This window comes from Rousettus aegyptiacus, unplaced genomic scaffold, assembly GCF_014176215.1.
Source record: "Rousettus aegyptiacus isolate mRouAeg1 unplaced genomic scaffold, mRouAeg1.p scaffold_m13_p_2, whole genome shotgun sequence".
Lineage (NCBI taxonomy): Eukaryota > Metazoa > Chordata > Mammalia > Chiroptera > Pteropodidae > Rousettus > Rousettus aegyptiacus.
In genome coordinates, this window is record NW_023416295.1 from 34716958 (window position 1) to 34737407 (window position 20450).

Sequence of the window (20450 nt, forward strand, 5' to 3'; positions counted from 1 at the left end):
AATTTGATCACATTGAGTAACTTGCCATTCTCCAAATATGACATGTTCTCACGTATTTCCATGAGTTTGCCTGTGCTTTCCTATTGTTCATGATCCCAAAGCCAGAATGTACTTATTATAGCATTTGCTCTATTGTCAATATGTTTATATATGTTTAAATAAACGTGGTCATCTTTCTAATTGTTCAGGTCAATCTGTCTTAAACATTTGGCTTTTAATGACAAAGAGAAGAAATGTTCTCAAGATCAAAATTATGTACTTATTGTTATCACTACTGGTTGTCAGTATTTTATATCTACTGAAAATTTTTTATATTTTGTTTCTTATGGAGTTAGTAGAGTCCAGAGATGGTTTTTCCTTTTTCTTTTTTTAATTTTGTATATTTATTTTTTTTGCATTGTGTTAATAATGTTTGGGTTGATCTGTTTACTAAATTTACAAGTTTATGTAAAATATCACTTGGAATAGGAAGAAACAAGCTTGACTCAAGACATAATTTCAAATTTCTATTAAATTTAAAGTAAGTCTTAAAATCGCAGTGTAAATTTTTTTGATAGCTTAGACTGATTTTTTAACTGAATTATTTTTGAATTTATTATTTTGCCTATAACATGAATATTTTTTAAACAGTTTTTTTCATCCTGGTATTAACCTTTCCTCTGGAGTTAGGCCTATGATCTTGTCAATTTACAGATGAGCAGAGCCTTATGTATTGGCTTTAGCTTCTTACTGTGAGCTGTTTTTGCTTATAGGCCTAACTTTATATTGACGATTGGAAATACAGTTACAGATTCTAGAATTGTTTTAGTTTACATGTATAAAGCAGTGGATTTCAATTCCAGGAAATTAGGTTTCTTTAAAGATCATAATTTAAGACAATAAGTGGGCACTCAAATAGATTTTTAAAATGATATTATAAACTTTCTTTAATTTTACTTTATGTAGAACTAATTGATTAGGGTAAGACTAGAAGAAAATCAAAATATTTTTGAGGTAAAAGAGTTTCATTCAACAGGCAATACAATTTACACTCCTTTCCTTTCAGAATTGGTAAGCAGTGATAAGGACTGAATAAAAGACTATATAGATGAGGGGTTTGGGGAGGGCATATATTCGTGAAAGCCTCAGAATGACAAAACTAGGTACTAAATTTTTTAAAAACCAGAAAAAGAAGTCGACATTTGGAACATTTTAAAGGAAGATGTATTAGACTGCTAGAGTTAGTCTAAAAGTCTATACTCAGCACCCCAACCTAAGTGAGCATAACACAAGGACTATATCTTAGCAGTCTGTCCTGTTAGTCTGAACTTCAGAGTAGCCATCCTATATTGCTGTTTTGTATCTACGGCAGGAGTCCCCAGTCCCGAGGCCGCAGACCAGTACCAGTATGTGGCCTGTTAGGAACCGGGCTGCACAGCGGGATGTGAGCAGTGGGCAAGAGAACAAAGCTTCATCTGTATTTGCAGCTGCTCTCCAGTGCTAGCTAGCATCACTGCCTCAGCTCTACCTCAGATCATCAGGCATTAAATTCTCATAGGAGCACTGGTCCCTGGTGCCAAAAAGGTTGGGGACTGCTGATCTACAGTACCTAAAACAATGCATGATACCTAGTAGATGCTCAATAAATTTTCCATGATGAAACAAATATGGCAGAAATATTTAACTAGATGGAATATATATATTTCTTGTGTGTGTGCATGTGTGTGTATGAATAATATACTTTGTGTTAAGATATATTACCAAAGGAAATGTATATCCAGCAAGTGTTTGTTTATTCAGGTGCTACAGAAAAGTCAAAAGAAAATGCATTTTGTAGCAATAAATAACTTCTAATTTAAGTGTAACTCTTTGTATAGAAGTTCTTAAGAATTTTTGCCTTGAAGTTTTGATGTTGGACTGTGGATCTAGGGCTATGTGGCATGAGCAACTTCAAAACTTTAACAAACCCTTCTAGAGTTTCCCCGTGCTGCTTAATATCACAATATTTCTGATTTATTTTATCCGACTATATTTACTGAAAAACGCTTATTTCAATTTGTAATCTATCTTTTGTCTTTTTTTTTTTTTTTTTTTTGTAGCACTCTTAGAAGCTCTAAAGACAGACCAGAATGCAGTTCGAGATTTCTTCAGAGAAGAATATATACTAAACAATGCCATTGGTATGTGTGCTCTGCTGAGATTTTGAAAATGGAATCTAGAAAAGCGGCTTATTCCAGAACAATTCACACTTTAGTATTAGTAAGCTATACTTAACTACTATTTATCTTACGATTGGTATGAAAACATAGATTCTGATCATATTGACGGCTTTCTTGGAAAACAAACTTGAGTCCTAGTTTTCTCTGTAAAATGAAAGGTCATTTCCTAATTCTTGAACCTTGAGATGAAAATTTCTTTATAGTCAGTGTTTCAGATTTCACGGAAGTAAAGCAGTACTTTTATCGAGAAATGTGTTTTAGATGTTAAATTACAGGGAATAATATAATATACTTGTATACTCACCAGCCCAGAGTAAACAGACATTGGTGTTTTATTTTTATTGATGTTTTAAAATTTGTGTAAAAGAAATATACAAGTTTTAAAGTTACAGTTCAACCTACTTCGTTTCTTAGTGCCATTTCTTTCTCTCCCCCAAAGCAACCATTATCTATCCTCAGAAGCAACCATTGTCCTTACTTTATAGTTTATCGCTCTAGACCATACACTATATTTTTACTACATGTTTATGAACAAAAATAGTATTACTTTGTGTATTCAAAATTTACATAAATACTATCTTACTGTATGTATTATTCCTTAAGTTGTTTTAATAGCACGGAATGAAACTTGTATAGTATTCAGTATTATGAATATATCCCACATTATTTATTATTCTGCATTAGTAGATAGTTTAGGTTATTTCAAATTTTTACTAATACAGATTTTTGCACCTTTATATATACCCCGTTAATGCCCATGTGCAGAGTTTCTCGAGAAATCAGAATGAATGGATCATAGAGTTTATACATCTTTGTTTCCAAATTCTTCTCTAAGTCCAAGACTTTGTTTTCTACTTGTTTTTTTCTATCATTTTGTTGTTGTTGTTGTTTATCTTTGCATGTTGAATATTGTGTGTGGCTTTAATTTGAATTGTATTGAACACCAGTGAGGTAGAAGGTGTTTTCTTATGTTAATCATTTCGATTTTCTTTCCAGTCTTATCCTTTGTTCATCTTTCTGTTGGATTTTTTTTTTTGTCTTTTTACTGATATTTTTGGACTTTGTATATTCTGTATTCTTCACTTTTGTAAATTATACATATTACAAGTACACTTCTCTCAGTCTGTTATGTTATCTTTTGGTATATGCATGTTTTTATTTGATGGGATAAAATGAATTCATTCTTTTCCTTTGTGATTTTTGCTTTTTTTGTATTAAAAAAAACCCCTCCACTTAATGCCGAGGTTATTAAGATACTGTCTCATATTTTCTTTTAATAGTTTGAATATTTTATTTCTTTATACTCTAAGTCTTTAATATACTTGAAATTTTTTTTGCCTGTGACATCTAACTCATATTCTAGCTAGAAAGCCAGACATTGCCATACCTTTTATTAAAAAGTGTATGCCTTTCTCATTGATTTTAATGATTCCTCTGTTGATCATGTCTGTTTCTGGGCTACTTTGTTCATTGATCTATTTGTACTTACATTGAAGAAACTACAGTGTCAAAATTATTACAATTTTAAGATATGTCTCTGTATGGTAGGAAAGCTTGCCCTTGTTTTTTTTTTTTAGAATTGTCTTGGTTACTCTTGGACTTTTGATCTTCCATATGAATTTTAGAATTAGTTTGTCTGATTCCACAAAAGATTCTATTGAAATTTTGATCGCATAATGAATTTTAGGTTAATTTTGGGGCAATTAATATGTCTGATGTTGAGTCCACTGACTAATGTGGCATATCTCTGTTTATTCATATAGACTTAAAAAAACTTATGGAATTATAATTTACATACTATAAAATTCACCCATGTCAAATATACAATTCAGTAATTTTTGTAAACTTGTGGAACAACCATCACCATAAACCAATTTTAGAACATTTTCATTGAATTGACTTTCATGTTCTTTCATAATGTTTTGTAATTTTATCCATAGCTTCATTTTTTAAAAAAATTTCATTCTTGGATAGCTTGTATTTTTTGTTACTACATTTAATGATATTTTCCCCTATTACATTTTCTAATTGACTATTTCTGGCATATAGAAATGCTTTTGATTTTAATATTTTGTTCCTATACTCTGCTGAAATTTATTAATTCTAGTGTGATTTCTATAGTTTCTCTTGGCTTTTCTACTAGGCAGTTGTATTATCTGCACATAATTTTTTCATCTTTTTCCCGATCCTTATGTTTATGATTTTTCTTGTTATATTTTGACTAGAACTTCTATTATAATATTGAATGATTGTAGTTTTGTCTCATTTTTGATGTCCATCGCAGTTTTAAGAATTTCATTCTTTAGTGTAATCTTTTTGTAGACAATTTTTACCAAGTTATGGATATTACTTCTATTTCAAATTTGTTAGGGATGTTTTATTCAGTTTTAGTGGTGGTGGTTATTAGCCAGTACTTGAACATCTACTATCTCTGTCTTTCCTTTGCTAGGCGGGAACTTAATTGAGTTCCTGGATCAACAGAGAGTTTTTCTAATCATGTTTTACAAGTTGAATAGCTCTTCCTAATAAGAGACTGTGCGGGTAGCTCATTGCATAAGATGTGGGTTCCAGAATTTATTCCCAACTGCAAACAGATGCACAGGCACTCAGTAATAATCTTTGGCTGTAGCTTACACTCAGCTATTGACTTTGGGTTTCTTATTTGTTTCTGGCACATAGGAATTTCCCTCGTTTGGCTTTGAACTTGGATAACATTTAAATTTTATTCTCTCTATAATGTCTATGTCTTTGAAGTAGAAGTGGGAGAAAGAGTTTGTTTCCCACTTTAGCTCAGTGAGCCAAATTGAATGGACATCTCTCATTTGTTTAACTCTAAAATTCTAATATATCAAATTTATTTAGAATGTCCTAAAAATTTATATCAGCATTGTCCAGTAGGACTTTCTGCAGTGAGTAAAAATATTCTGTATCTGAGCAATCCAGTATCATAGCCATTAGTCACACATGGCTAAGAGCACTTGGAATGAAGCTAGTGGGTCAAGAAACTGAATTTTGAATTTTATTTAATTGTAATTAATTTTAATCTAAATAGCTACATTTGGCTAGAGGCTACTATATTAGTGTAGTTCTATACTAAATAAAAGATGGAAAAAACCTCTAAGTAGTTTGAAAAGAGAGTTTGGTAAAATGTTATTATACAGAGAGGAAACCTTCAAGATATAATTTCTATACATTATAATGATGCATTTTGGTCTCTATATGTTGTAATGACATATTTTAGTCAGTAAGGAATTTCACAGATTCTGGCTTTATGTCCTGTACCCATTAGTTTCTAATATTCTACATCCGAAATATATGTTATCTATAGCTGAAGTGGGGTGTGTGTGTGGGGGAGTGTGTGTGCGCGTGTGCGTCTGCGCGTGCATGTGCATGTACACGCTTTTCAATCAATATAGAAATTTCTTCCCATAGATTCTAGGGAGTTATAGTTCAAGAGTAAGGGCTGTGGAAGTCTTTGTGGATGTGAAATTAGGTCTGTACTTTGGTGGCTCATTTGGCAAATTGGGAATATTTATAGAGTTGTTAGATAGATCAAAACTCTAGTTTTATGTTGGTCTTTGATAAGAAAGTAACATTTGCAACAAGCTGTAACAGAAACTCATCGCCTTACATTTTACGTTGTGGGCAGTTCCCCTACTCAGGAAAAATAGAAACAGTAAAAGTTCACAAAATTTTTGAGCTAGAAGGAACTTTGAGGTCGTATATTAAAATTAAGTCTTGTCATGTAAGAGATAAGGAAACTTATCTATGTATCATATATATGATATACATATATATGATATGCATATTGTGTGTTTATGCATACACATAAATTTGTATATGCCTAATGTCAGTATACATATTGAATATTGGTGAATTGCCAATTAATGACAAAGCCGAGACTACAATCTGGGTCTTCTAACTTCAGTCCATGTTTTTTCCTTTATGCTGTACTTCTCTTTGTATTCAGATACTACTGTAGATGCGTAGAAAACAAATTATGATCTTTAAAATACAACTGTGTACATAAGCATCAGTGGCTTATAAGGCCGTGGTTAATTATATTTATCAGTAGCTGAATTAGTTAAGACTTTCATATGTTTCATGAAACATGAGTGTTGAATTGTTAAATGATGATAATCAGGATTATTTATCGATCGACATTTGAAAAAGAAGATATTTTTTTCAAGCTATACATTTAGTCTGCCTTGATGTTTCTTACAAGAATTTTCTTGAGAAAATACTCAGTTCACGTAATATGATTTTTGGAAAATATGAATGTATTTTAAACATTGCAACTAATTACAGTTCTATTTCTTTTAGATTCTTGCCGGAAACCATATGTTGCACTTATTCATGGAATTACAATGGGTGGGGTAAGTAGATTATTTTACTTGCATCATTAATATGTGAGTTGTAGTAAAAATAAGTTAATAATTCTTAAGCAGAATTGACTGTAGTACAGTAGAACTTGTTGAAACAAAATCATGTTTGGATTTGGGAACCTTTCAGGTTTGGGGTATAATATTTCCTTATTGCACTTTTAAACTCTCTCTACGCAAAAGAATATGTTCTTATGTTATATGGTATTTTAGTTTCTTGAAATAGCAAGCTTTTTTTTAACCAGCAGAGCTGATTGAATTTTTTTTAATGTATAACCTTTTTTTCTACTTAAAAATAAATGATCGCTTCAAACAGCTTCAGAAGAAAAACTGAGATGTTGAATTTTTTTTAGACCGAATAGTGGGGATGTGGCTGCCTAAATTATATCTGTTGCACGAAATCTCACCTTAGTGAAAGTGATTGGATATTTTGTGAAGTTCTCTGAAACTGCATTTGTCAGTTGACAAAAATTTATTTTGAGTCTGTACTATTACAATAAATTCTTAAATGTCATTGACCTTGAATAACTCGATAATGGAGTCGGAAAAAAACAATAATTACAGACAAGTGGTAAATTGTATGGCACTGACTAAAACAAAGACAAACTTTTAAAGAAGAGAGGTCAGATTGAGTCTTCATGGCAGGAAAAGGTAGGATTTAGGTAGGTAGTAGGAAGCCAAAGGATAGAATTTTAAACATTTCACCTGTTCTAGTGTTTCAGTGATTTAATCATTGGAAATAGAAGTCCTCTTTTTTCTCGTAGAAAAAAGTAGATGAAGCCTGTTGAGCACTGAGAATTGCTTACACATCATTTTGGGAGGGGATTCCACAAGCAGCTGTGGTTAGAAAGTAGGATCAAGGCCAGTCTGTCTATACCTCTCCGCTCACTGTTAACAGATACCGAGCATGATTTGATTGTTCTTTCTTTGCTAAGGAAGTGTTAAAATGGGGAAAATAAGAGCTTCCTGAAAAAATACTGCAGAACAAGGGGAAGGAAAATAATCTGAAGCATTGAAGGAAGAACTGCTCTGTGAATGAGAGAAGAACTGAATGAGAAAAGAACCAGGAAAAAACTGAAAACAAAAAACATGGGCATACTTAATAACATGTAAAAAGATGTGGCCCCAGTAAAATAGGAAAAACAGCCCATAAGGAGACAAGACGAAAGGTTACCAGGTTGAAAAGGGAAGCCAGGTAACATGAAGAAGGATGACTGGAAACTAAAATGCTATAGCAGAACTGACATTCCACTTTGAAAGCAATATATTAGAAGGAGTCAAATTTAATATTATAAATAACGAATTTGTGTCTGTGGAAGACAAACTTAGGAAGAGCTCTCATCAAAAAAGGACAAAGATAAAATGATGAGAAGGAACATTTTCAGGCAGTGAATGTGAAAAACACTGGGAACCCAACAAAAAGGAATCATAAATACTACATAGAAAGTAAATCAAACTCTTGGAACAGAAATGATTGTCAGATATAAAGATGACTTAATTAAAAACAAAAAAAACTCTCTAACCTGAGGTATATATAATTAGAGGACATAGAGTTTTCCAGATAAAATCAGTGAAAAGAGATCCACGCCTAGATAAAAGCTCAGTTTAGTTTCTTTAAATTACAGGCTTTAAGGGAGAAAAAAAAAAACAAAACTGCAAGTGTTCAGGCCAAGGAGTAGGGGCGAAAGGGTGGTTAGAGAATATAGGTTATGTATAAAGGAACATAAATCTTTCTGGTTTGAAATGTTGTTATTTTAAGTGCCAGAAGTCAATGGATTGAGGAAGTTATGAAATAAAGTAATTCTGACCCAAGAGTTTTCTGCCCAATCAAGTTGTCATTTAGTATAAATGTAAAAGAAAAATATTCTCAGAAATGAAAGGGCTTGAAAAATATATTGCTGACTTACCATTTTGGAAAATATTTTATTAAACATTTGGTCTAGTTGACCAAGAGATCACTCAGATTAATAACAGAGACAAGTTTTGATATGAAAGTATTGGTGAACCTCCCTTTGGTACTGTCAGTGGACAGAACTTCTTTTTATAGGAGCCTGAGAAGAAGAATTATTGCTGTAGCATTCCACATCTGAATGAATTGGCCATGCCTTTTGGCTTTCATGACCCATATAGGTTGGTACAGTGTTTGCATACATTCCTATGTATGTTACAGCTAAGAATGCTCCATTTATTTCTAAAGACTGCAGTAAAACAGAACAAGATAATATTATGAATAGAAGGAATAATAGTGTGCTGCTTCTCCTTATTTGTCTCTGTTTTCTGTATTGACTTTAAAGAGTATGAATGACTTTCAAAACGAAAATGAAAATATGCTTTCTGTCATCCAGAACACTACCAGGGAATTAAATCTTAGCGTCCTAAGGCAGTGGTTTTCCAGGTGTTATTCTTGTATGAGCAGTGATAGCTGCACTTGGGATTTTGTTAGAAATACACATGCTTGGGCCCTACTCCAGAGTCACATTGTGGAGGTGGAGCTCAGCAGTCTGTTTCAATCAACCTTTCTAGTGATTTTGAGTCATATTAAGTGTGAGAACCAGTGTCCCAAGATATCCGTTGTATGTAATGAATTAACGTTTTTCTTATTTCTATCCTATGCTTCAAGAATGGTACCAGTTTTATACCATCCTTGAGAAAATTGAGAAAATAGTCATTTCATTTGTAGTAATATGTGGTTCAAATGAGGAACTCCTCAAAGAGAAAGGTTCTTTTATTGTCAGCCCCCCTAATAAAACCTGTATTTTTTTTCTTCAGTTGCATCTGCCCATATACGTACTCCATATATACTCTATGTGTAATCCATCCTTAAAGACTAAAGTTCTACCCTCTTTTTTGACAGTCTTAAATACTACTATGATGAGATGTAATTTCTTCCTCCGCTGACTCAGTGCATTCAGTCTGTACTCCAGATTTGGCATTTATACTTCATTGTTATTATGAAATATGCTCAAGTATATTCTGTGGTCTATATGGCAAGGACCTTACCATAAGTAGGAATGCACAGTACATACTTAATAAATTATTAAAACAGTCCTACTCTACATAATAATCAACATCTTGTGTAGCCTGGAAAGAGAAAAATTTACAAATGGGAGGTGAACTGGCTCTTTATTTTTGTAATAAGATTTTGTGTGTACGTTTGCTTCGTAGGCTAGTTTTTCATGTCTCATTTGCAAACTTTGCTTAATCTATGAATGATGTTCAGTGAACTCCAGTTTTAGAATGTAATCTGCCAGGTCAGCAGCTCTCAGCCTTGGTTGTAATTTAGAATCACTTGGGAGTCTTTTAAAAATCCTAATGCCCAGACTTTACTCACCTCCCAGAACCATTAAATCAGATATTGAAGTGGGACCCTGGCATTATTAAAGCTCTCTGGTGAACCCAGTGTGAAGTTAGGGTTATGAAGTGCTGATCTAATAGCAGTTAACCAGTGTGTGATTCATTGTTACCTGTTCATCTTTTTCAAAACTCTCCTAAGATAGTGGTTCTTGCGGGTTAGCTTCTATCAGAATCATCTCCAGATGATTTTTAAAACAGATGCTGCTTCCTACTCCAATTTGCAGTTTAGTCATTTTGAAGTGTGGCCTGAGAATTTGCATTTGTAACAATTCCCAGATGATGCTGATGGTAGTAGACTTACCTCACTTTAGGAACCACCACCATAAGGTGTTGAAAACACGGAGTTTGTTATTCAGAAGTCCTTTATTTTCAGGTTTTTAATAGAATTTTAGTTTTATGCTTAATTATGTAATAATTATTTTAGAATATGTAACATATACTATATTTTAATATATATTAATATTTAATTATATTTTAATAATTGTTTTTAAACCCTAATACGAGAATAAGATAAGTTTAAATACAGTTTAAGAAAATGTATACAAATAATAATTGTCTCTATCTTTATCACCATTCTCATCAGTAGATTAAACAATTTATAATTTAAAAAAGAATTTTGTTAAAACATGAACAATCCAAAAGATGGCACCATAGAGCTTGATTTTTCTTTTCTTTTCACTATAGAAAATGTTTTTTCCAGCAAAGAAAAGGACAGTTTTACTGTCTCGTTATTCCCCATGAACAGTACATAACACTTTGTAGAGGGGATGATTAATTCTATTATGTTTCAGATTTCAGAAATTCGAACATTTACTTAAGATTTTGGTATACAGTAGAATAAAAATGAACGTTTTCGAGTGCTTCTTTAGTTGGTTGATCAAAATTATGTAAGAATTTATTATTCCAGTGTTTCCAAAAGAGAGAATTTTTTTATGAATAGCAATTTGAAAGAGTGGTTGATTCTGTTTCCTAGGAAGACAGATTTTTAATTTCTTTTACCCTTTAAATATCTGAAGTTCTATTTTCTCAAGTTAATATATAACAAACAAATTTGCTTAAAAATTAAAATTACTTATAAATATGTATAGAAAAGAGAAAAATCCTTAAATTTGTATTCTGTACTATTAGTACCACCCACATTTTTCTTCTAACTGAATTGAAATTAAAGAACTTTTAAATTTCTTTCTCCCTTTCTCCCTCCTTCCTTTTCTTTTCCCTCTGTCCAGTGCATTTTAGAATAGAAACAAAGTTAACTCTCCCAAGCCAATTTAAAATATAGATGCAATATGGTATTTTTGTGTTTATCAAAGTGTCTTTAATATGCTAATAAAAGGGTTTGTAATCAATTTTTACATAATGGAAAATTAAAAGTTTTAAGGGATATTTAGAAGGGGTATGTTCTAATGATTAAGGAAGTGGGAATTAGAATAGAAACAATGAACCTATACAATACCCAAATGCCTTTTTTGGGATACAAACCAGCCACATGGAAAATTTACTAGTGCTCAATCAAATGGTAGCTACTGAATCAGATAAAGATTAGTCACTGATTGAGACATGTCCTTTTCTTATGAAAGAATTGAAGTCCTCAGGATTGAATTACATCAATGTATCACAAGGGTCTGTATGACATAAGTACATCTTTGCTCAGTTTTAAAAGGTGTTCTATTTTTGCTGCTGAGTGACAATTGAATAGATGACATTTTAAGAAACCATTTTTTATTATAAAATTCTGGGTTTTTCTTAACATTTAGTTACTTAATAGAACCTGAGAACTTATGAAAGAACAGATGAAATAATTTTATTAACTAAGTTAAGATTTTTAAAGAAATTTTCAAGTTCAGCTGTACTTTGATATGGATGTGACAGTTCTATTTTAGTTTCTTGAGGAATCTTCATTCTGTTTTCCATAGTCTCTGTACTAGTTTGCATTCCTACCACTAGCATGCAAGGGTTTCCTCTTCACATTGTTGCCAAGATTTATTATCTCTTTTCTTCATGCTAGGCATCCTATGAGGTGATATCTCATTGTGGTATTGATATGCATTTCCCTGGTAGTTACCGATATTGAATGCCTTTTTAAGTACCTCTTGATCATTTTGTATGTCCTCTTTGGAAAAATGCCTATTCCGATACATAGTCCACTTTTTAATTGGATCGTTTGTTTTTTTTGTTATTGAGTTGTATGAGTTCTTTGTATATTTTGAATATTAACTTCTTATCGGATATATGGTTGCACATATTTTCTCCCATTCCATAGGCTGCCTTTTTGTTTTGTTGATGGCTTCCTTTGCTTTGCAGAACCTTTTAGTTTTAGGCAACTCAGTTTTTGTTTTGATTTTTGTTGACTTTGCATTTTCTGTGACATCTAAAAAATCATTACCATACCAACATCAAGGAACTTACCCCTGTTTTCTTCTAGGATTTTTATGGTTTTAGGTTTTACATTCAAGTCTTTAATCTATTTTGAGTTGATTTTTATGTATGGTGTAAAATAAGGATCTGTTTTTTTTTTTCCATGTGGCTGTTCAGTTGTACCAACACCATTTGTTGAAGAGACTGTCATTTCCCCTTGGGATGTTCTTGCCTCCTTTGTTGAAAATTAATTAACCATATATGTGTGTGGCTTTATTTCTGGGCTCTCTTTTCTGTTCCATTGATCTTTGTATCTTTTTTAATGTCAATATTGTAGTGTTTTGATTACTATAGCTTTGTAACGTAGTTTGAAATCAGGAAATGTGATACTTCCAGCTTTGTTTTTTCTCAAGATTGCTTTGGCTATTTGGGATCTTTTGTGGTTCCATACAAATTTTAAGATTGTTCTATTTCTGTGAAAAATGCCACTGGAGTTTTGATAGGTATTGCATTGACTACATTGCTTTGGACGGTATGGCCATTTTAACAATATTCCAACCCATGAGCACAGAATATCTTTTGATTTATTTGTTTCTTAGCTCTTTCATCAATGTCTTACTTATTTCAGTGTATAGAGCTTTTACCTCCTTGGTTAAATTTATTCCTAGGCATTTTATTCTTTTCCATGTAAAATGAATGGGATTGTTTTCTTAATTTCTCTTTTAGAAGATTCATTATAAAGAAGTGCAACTGATTTTTGTTTATTGATTTTGTATCCTGCAATTTTACTGAATTTATTCATCCTAACAGTCTTTAGAGTTTTTTGTATATCATATTATGTCATTTTTAAACAGAGACAATTTACTTTTTCCTTAAGATTTGGATTCCTTTTATTTCTTTTTTTTCTTACCTAACTGCTTGGACTAGAACTTGTAGTACTATATTAAATAAAAATGGCAGGAGTGGACATCTTTGTCTTGTTCCTGATCTTAGAGGAAAAGCTTTCAGCTTTTCCCTGAGGAGTGCGATGCCAGCTGTGGGCTTGTAGTATATGGCCTTTGTTATGTTGAGGTACATTCCATCTGTAATCATGTGGCACTTAAAGGAATATTTTCTGAGAAATATGCTAGGTAATTTTGTCATTGTGTGAACATCATAGCATGTACTTGAACAAACCTAGTTGGTACAGCCTATTGCTCCTAGGCTACAATCCTGTATAGCGAGTGTACTACTGTACAAAACCACGAGATTAAATCAAGCACAAGAGAAAATGATGCAATCAAGAGAAGCAGTAAACACGAGATGTATGAGGCTGATTCCAGAGGTACACAGGTATACTGTTTTTCATCTATTTTTTTATAAGTAAAAAGGATATACTCTAAAATAATGAAAAAGTATAGTAAATAAAATAGCAACAGTTATCTTTTTTAAGTGTTACATATTATACATAATTGTATGTGCTATACTTGTATATGACAGACAATGAAGCAGGTTTATTTACACTATCACCACAAACACGTGAGTAATGTGTAATGTGTAGTCAAATTTTTTAGTTTCATTATAATCTTATTGGACTATGGTGTAGGTGGTCCATTGTTGATTGAAATATTATGCGGTACATGAATACCTGATTTTTTTAAGTTTTTCTCATGAAAGGATATTGAATTTTGTCAAATTTTTTTTGCATCTGTTGAGATTATATGATTTTTATCCTTTGTTTTGTTAATATGGTGTATCATTGATCTGCTTATGTTAAACTATCCTTGCATCAGGAATAAATTCCACCCAATTGTTGTGTTTGATCCTTTTAATGTATTGTTGAATTTGGTTTGTTAATATTTTGTTGAGGATTTTTACATCTGTGTTCATCATGAGTATTGGTTTGTAATTTTCTTTTCTCGTTGTCTTGTTTATTGATAGACATTCTTATTGCTGAACCTGCTTCTGTAGATCAAGGTGACCTGGTGACCTAATTTCAGATACATGAATATAAGTCGTATATGAGTTGAGCTCTGTGATTCTTATTTGTCCTTTCCAAGTTTAAGGTATAGCAGTCAGTCACAAGTGTGATGAAACTAGACGTGGAGTGGATGTACAAAGGTAAAAGGTGACCAATCAGAGACTAAAGGGCACTGCAGTGCAGTTGCCCTGGGAAGTAAAAATAAAAGAACTATATTGACAAGTAAACTTGTTTTACAGAGAGAGTAATAAATATACTCGGAGTGTTGACCTGAAAATAAAAAGGCCTTCCAAAGTGAGAGGCAACAATCATTTATTTGAGATTAAAAAAAGAAAAGGAAGAGCTATTCAGGAAGCACTAGTTTAGGTAGAAACCCAAATAATGTTCTGATTAGGAAATAAAGGCAATGGTTATTTATGAGTAAGGGAAAGGGAACAATTACATCTATAGAAAGAAGGCATCTCTCTATTGGTGCCAATAACACAACATAGTGCTGCTAATTCTAAACCATTTAAAAATTTTCAGTCCAGTAGCCATCAGCCCAAAAGCCAAAATATTTGTTTTCTTCTTATCTTTGCAAGCAGTTCTTTGAGATACAATATTCTTTAGGCCCAATCCAAAGGTTATTGTGCTGTTTTAAAATTCCAAAGGTTTGAGTCATAAGAGGTACAAGGCAGTTCCAGCTCCATTTTAAAGTGGCTCCATTCATTCATTCATTATTTATTGTTCTTTTTTTTTTTTTAATTATTATTTTTTAGAAGAGGAAGAATAATTAGACAATGGGGGATATGAAAAAGAGTCTCCTTCAGGACTGAAATATTAGTAACACACAAGAGCTGTGAAAGGAAGAATAGAGAGGAAATTTCCCTTGGATTTCTAAATGTATAGAGAATGACTTAAATGCATTCATGTTTATCTCTGTTCACTGTTGAACTTTTTCCAAGGGTAGATGGATATCTTCTTTTTCTTCATAGAGGGAGTAGGTCTCTTCTTCTGCCATGGAATTTTCTCTACTCAGATTTCATTCTGCCTTATTAGGGGAGTATTAGGGTTGCTTTCAGTTGCAGAATTTCTCATAGTAAATTTTTAGGGTCATTTAGTTTCTCAATGAGTCTTTTTCATGGGTAAGCATTGTTATATTTTTCAAGATGCAATGAATTATCCTCTAACAAGATGTTCCTGCGGTGTTTAACTCCATCTCACCCCTTCTATGTCTTATTGGATAGAGTCCTTTATTCTTCATTTACCTCTACTTTTTTCCCACTGATTTATAGCCTAGGGATATGTAAGTACAGAATGGGGAAGTGCTTCCATTTCCTTATCAGGAACTTGGCTTTATTGTTTTCCCTCCCTCCCCCCCACCCAATATAAGATATTGAATTCTGGGAAATAGAGCTTTGACTTTCTAGGAGAATGGGTGTTCTTGGCCACTTTCACAGACTTGCAGATTTTCAGATCTACAGGGAGTTCTTTTCCTTTTTCTTTAGCCATTTCCTGTAGTCATATTGTCAGGGTTTGGGTTCATTTTATTTTTAACTGTGAAAGTACCCTAGGTTCTTGGTCAAGTAGCGGGCTTCTCTGCCTTGTGCTACTCTTACCCTGCCTCATTCTATCTCTACCATATTGGGTTAGAGCTAAAGAAGGGGCAGAAATTTAGACAGATTTAAGGGAGATGCTTAGCAGAAGACTTGGTGGGATTTGATGATTGATTGAATGTGAGGGATAATGGGCGGAAGGAGGAAAGGTTTGTTTTCAGGTTTCTAGGCTGGGCAGTAAAATTCATATTTCTATTCCCTGGGTTTTTTTTTTTCCCCTGATATATAACATTATATTAGTTTTAAGTGTTAATTAGTTTAATCAGTTTTAATTATTTTCTTCTAAGAAAGATGTATTTTTGTTTCTAGTGGGTATCTAGGGTAAGGGCCATAGTAATCCCAGATCATCACGATCTAGTCAATAATAGGAGAATTTGAAGCTGCACTTCACTCCAATTGAGGGCTGGTCTGAATTCAAGTCACTATAATTTCTAGGGTGTAGCATTTAGGAGCCCAATTTGGCAGGCTCTAAATTCCAATTTTTGTTTCCTTAGCAGGTAGGGTTTAGCTTACTCTGTTGAAAACTCTCTTCAGTTTTTCACTGTCTTAAGATCACCAAGGTTAGATTCTGAAAATAATTTTATTGACTATAATCAGCTGTAGAAAGATATTTTCTAAATGCTTGTGTAAAATTCTCAGTTTATAACTTAATATGAGCTGAGCTAAAATTACTTAATGAATTTTATAGCACACAATATGACACTAGTACTAAAACTGAGAAACTGGGAAGAAACCTCTACCTATTTAAAATAACTCTACTGGTGTGATCTTGCAAAAAGAAATCAGGAAGAACCACAAATACATGGAGATTAAACAACATGCTACTGAAGAATAACTGAGTTGGGGAAGAAATAAAAAGAGAGATTAAGAGATACATAGAAACAAATGATAATACAACATAGCAAAACTTTTGGGACACAGCAAAAGTAGTCATAAGAGGAAAGTTCATATCATCACAGGCCTATCTCCAAAAACAAGAATGAGCCCAAATAAACAACCTAATGCTTCATCTTTAAAAACTAGAAAAGGAAGAACAAATGAGGCCTAAAGTCAGCAAAAAGTAAGAAATAATCAAAATTAGAGCAGAAATAAATGAAATTGAAAACAAAAAAAAATAGAAAAAATAAATACAACAAAGAGCTTGTTCTTTAAGGTTAATAAAATTGACAAACCCCTGGCTAGACTCACTAAAGTAAAAAGAGAAAGGACACAAATAAAATCAGGGATGAAAGAGGGAAAATTATGACTGATATCGCAGAAGTACAAAGGATTATGCAAGAATACTATGAAAAAGTATGTAACACCAAATTTAATAACCTAGAAGAAATGGACCGGTACTTAGAAAAATACAGTCTTCCTAGACTAAATCAAGAACTGGAAAATATGAATAGACCAGTCAGCAGTATGGAAATTGAAACAATCATCAACAACCTACCAAAAAGTAAAAGTCCAGGACCAGATGACTTCAGCAGTGAATTCTACCAAACATTCAAAGAAGATTTAATACCTATTCTCCTCAAACTCTTCCAAAAAATCAAAGAGGAGGCAGTACTTCCCAACACATTTTATAAGGCCAATGTTATCCTGATACCAAAACTTGGTAAGGATAACGTAAAAGAAATTACAGACCAATATCTCTCATGAACAGAGATGCAGAAATCTTAAATAAGGTACTAGCAAACTGAAGACAACAACATATTAGTAGGCTTCATCCCAGGGGCACAGGGATAGTGCAACATGTGCAAATTGATTAATGTGATACACCACATAAACAAATTAAAAAATAAGAATCATGCGATCGTATCAATAGATGCAGGAAAAGCCTTTGACAAGATACAGCACCCGTTTATGATCAAAACGCTGAACAAAACCGGTATAGAAGGAAAGTACCTTAACATGATAAAGGCCATCTATGACAAACCCTCAGCCAACATTATACTTAATAGTGAAAAACTAAAAACCTTCTCTCTAAGATCAGGAACAAGACAAGGCTGTCCACTACTGCCACTGTTACTCAGTATAACATTGGTGGTCCTAGCAAGTGCGATCAGACAAGAGAAAGATAGAAAAGGCATTCAAATAGGAAACAAAGAAGTCAAACTGTCACTATTTGCAGATGACATGATTCTCTATATAGAAAACCCTAAAGACTCCACAAGAACACTACTGAAAACAATAAGCAAATTCAGTAAAGTTTCTGGATATAAAAATCAATGTTCAAAAATCCAAAGCATTCCTATGCTCTAATTATGAAATGTCAGAAAAAGAAGTAGAAAAAATAATTCCTTTTGCAATTGCAACAAAAAGAATAAGATACCTAGGAATAAACCTAATGAAACATGTGAAGGACCTATATAATGAAAACTGCAAGACCCTGTTAAAAGAAATCGAAGAAGATACAAAGAAATAGAAAGATATTCCATGTTCTTCAATAAACATAGTTAAAATGACCATGTTACCTAAAGCATTATACAGATTTAATGCAATCCCCATCAAAATTTCATTGGCATTTTTTAAAGAAGTAGAAGAAAAAATTATCAGCACAAAAGACCCCAAATTGCCAAAGCCATCCTGAAAAAAAAAAGAAGACCAGAGGCATCACTCTGTCCAACTTCAAATTATACTATGAAGTGACAGTAATCAAAATGGCATGGAATTGGCAGCAAAACAGACACATGGACCAGTGGAACAGAATTGAGAGTCCAGAAGTAAACTCATATTTATTTGGGCAAAAAATTTTTGACAAAAAAGCCAAAAACATCCAGCGGAGAAAGGAAAGCCTCTTCAATAAATGGTGCTGGGGAAACTAGAAAGCCACCTGCAAAAGAATGAAACTAGACTGTTGTCTATCACCACACACCCAAATTAACTCAAAATGGATTAAGGATCTGAATATAAGACCTGAAACAATAAAATGTATAGAAGAAAATAGAGGAACGTAACTCAAAGACCTTGGACTTAAAGAGGATTTTATGAATTTGACCTCAAAGATAAGGGAAGTAAAAGCAAAAATGAATGAATGGGACTACATCAAACTAAAAAGCTTCTGCTCAGCAAAAGAAACCGTCAACAAGGGAAAGAGACAACTGTCTGAATGGGAAAATATATTTGCAAGCAACGCCTCCGATAAGGGCCTAATATCCAAAATATACAAAGAACTCATCTGACTCAATAACAACAACAACAAAAAACAAACAATCCAATCAAAAAATTGGCAGAGGAGCTGAACAGACACCTATTCCTCGAGGACATACAAATGGCCAGGAAATATTTGAAAAGATGCTCAACACCACTAGCTATTAGGGAAATGCAAATCAAAACCACAATGAGCTACCATCTCACACCTGTTAGAATAGCTGCGATCAACAGGACAAGTAATAAATGCTGGAGAGGATGTGGAGAAATAGGAATCTTCATACACTGCTGGTGAGACTGCAAATTGGTACAGCCACTATGGAAAACAGTATGGTGGTTCCTCAAGATTTGATCTACCGTATGATCTAGTGATTCCTTTATTGGTTATTTACCCCAAAGACTTGAAAACTCATATCCGAAAAGGTAGTTGCACACTGATGGTTCATAGCAGCATTATTCATAGTGGCCAGGACATGGAAGCAACTGGAATGTCCTACGATAGATGATTGGCTAAAGAAGCAGTGGCCCATATATATATATAGATATATATACATATCTATATATATATATATCTATATATATATATCTATATATATATATATATCTATAGATATACTAGAGAATATTACGCAGCCATAAGAAGAGATGAAATACTGCCATTTGCGACAACATGGATGGATCTGGAGATAATCATGCTAAGCAAAATAAGCCAAATAGAAAAAGTTGAAAAGCACATGATATCACTTATATGTGGGATATAAATCTAAAAGCAACAAGGGAACAAAACAAACAGAGACTCATGAAAATGGACTATAGACTAGTGGTTATCAGAGGATAAGGGATGAGGGACGAGGTGGGGTGGTAGATGGTTAAACACGGTAGCTGAAGGAAACTGGACTTTGGATGGTAAAAACAATAGCACATATAGATGTCAAATTATAATGTACACCTGAAAATTACATAATCGTGTTAACGATGTTACCTCAATAAACTTAATAATAATAAAAAAAAGTTTGATCTTGCAAAAAAGTGGAAGCCCTAGAAGGAGAAATAGAGAAAACCACCATTTTAGGAGAAAATTTAAACATAACTTCTTTGTAATGTGAAACAGATATACTCAGTATATGTATATAACTACACATTTTACATGTGTGCACATATATACCTCTTATTTTTTTTGTTCAGATCTGTGTTTAAATTGTTTATTCAAAAATGACTTTACCTTTTTCAGTGACATTCAACAAGTGAGAGAGACTTTAGCCAACCTTTTTATTTTCTAAAACTTGTGTTTAGTAACCAAATTTTAAGGAATATGGTTGGCCCCATTAAATGTATCTGAGAAAAATGATGCTGCTAATTTTATTTGATGAAATATATAAATAAATAAAATGTGTTAATATTCTGTTTAAAGCTACTGAAAATGTGTTAATAATATTCTATTTAAAGCTACTGAAATTTGCTAGAATAGCTT

At 32.8% G+C, this 20450-nt stretch overlaps 1 protein-coding gene across 7 annotated transcripts in view; it reads left to right on the plus strand.

Moving 5' to 3' along the window:
- HIBCH (3-hydroxyisobutyryl-CoA hydrolase) overlaps positions 1 to 20450 on the plus strand; it is a 75456-nt gene that overhangs the window by 23203 nt on the left and 31803 nt on the right. For all 7 annotated transcript variants that reach the window (XM_036236181.1, XM_016146335.2, XM_016146780.2 and 4 more), the window contains 2 exons: positions 2079 to 2159; positions 6522 to 6574. In XM_036236181.1, the coding sequence (XP_036092074.1) occupies positions 2079 to 2159; positions 6522 to 6574 (134 nt within the window). The remainder of the gene's footprint in view (positions 1 to 2078; positions 2160 to 6521; positions 6575 to 20450) is intronic.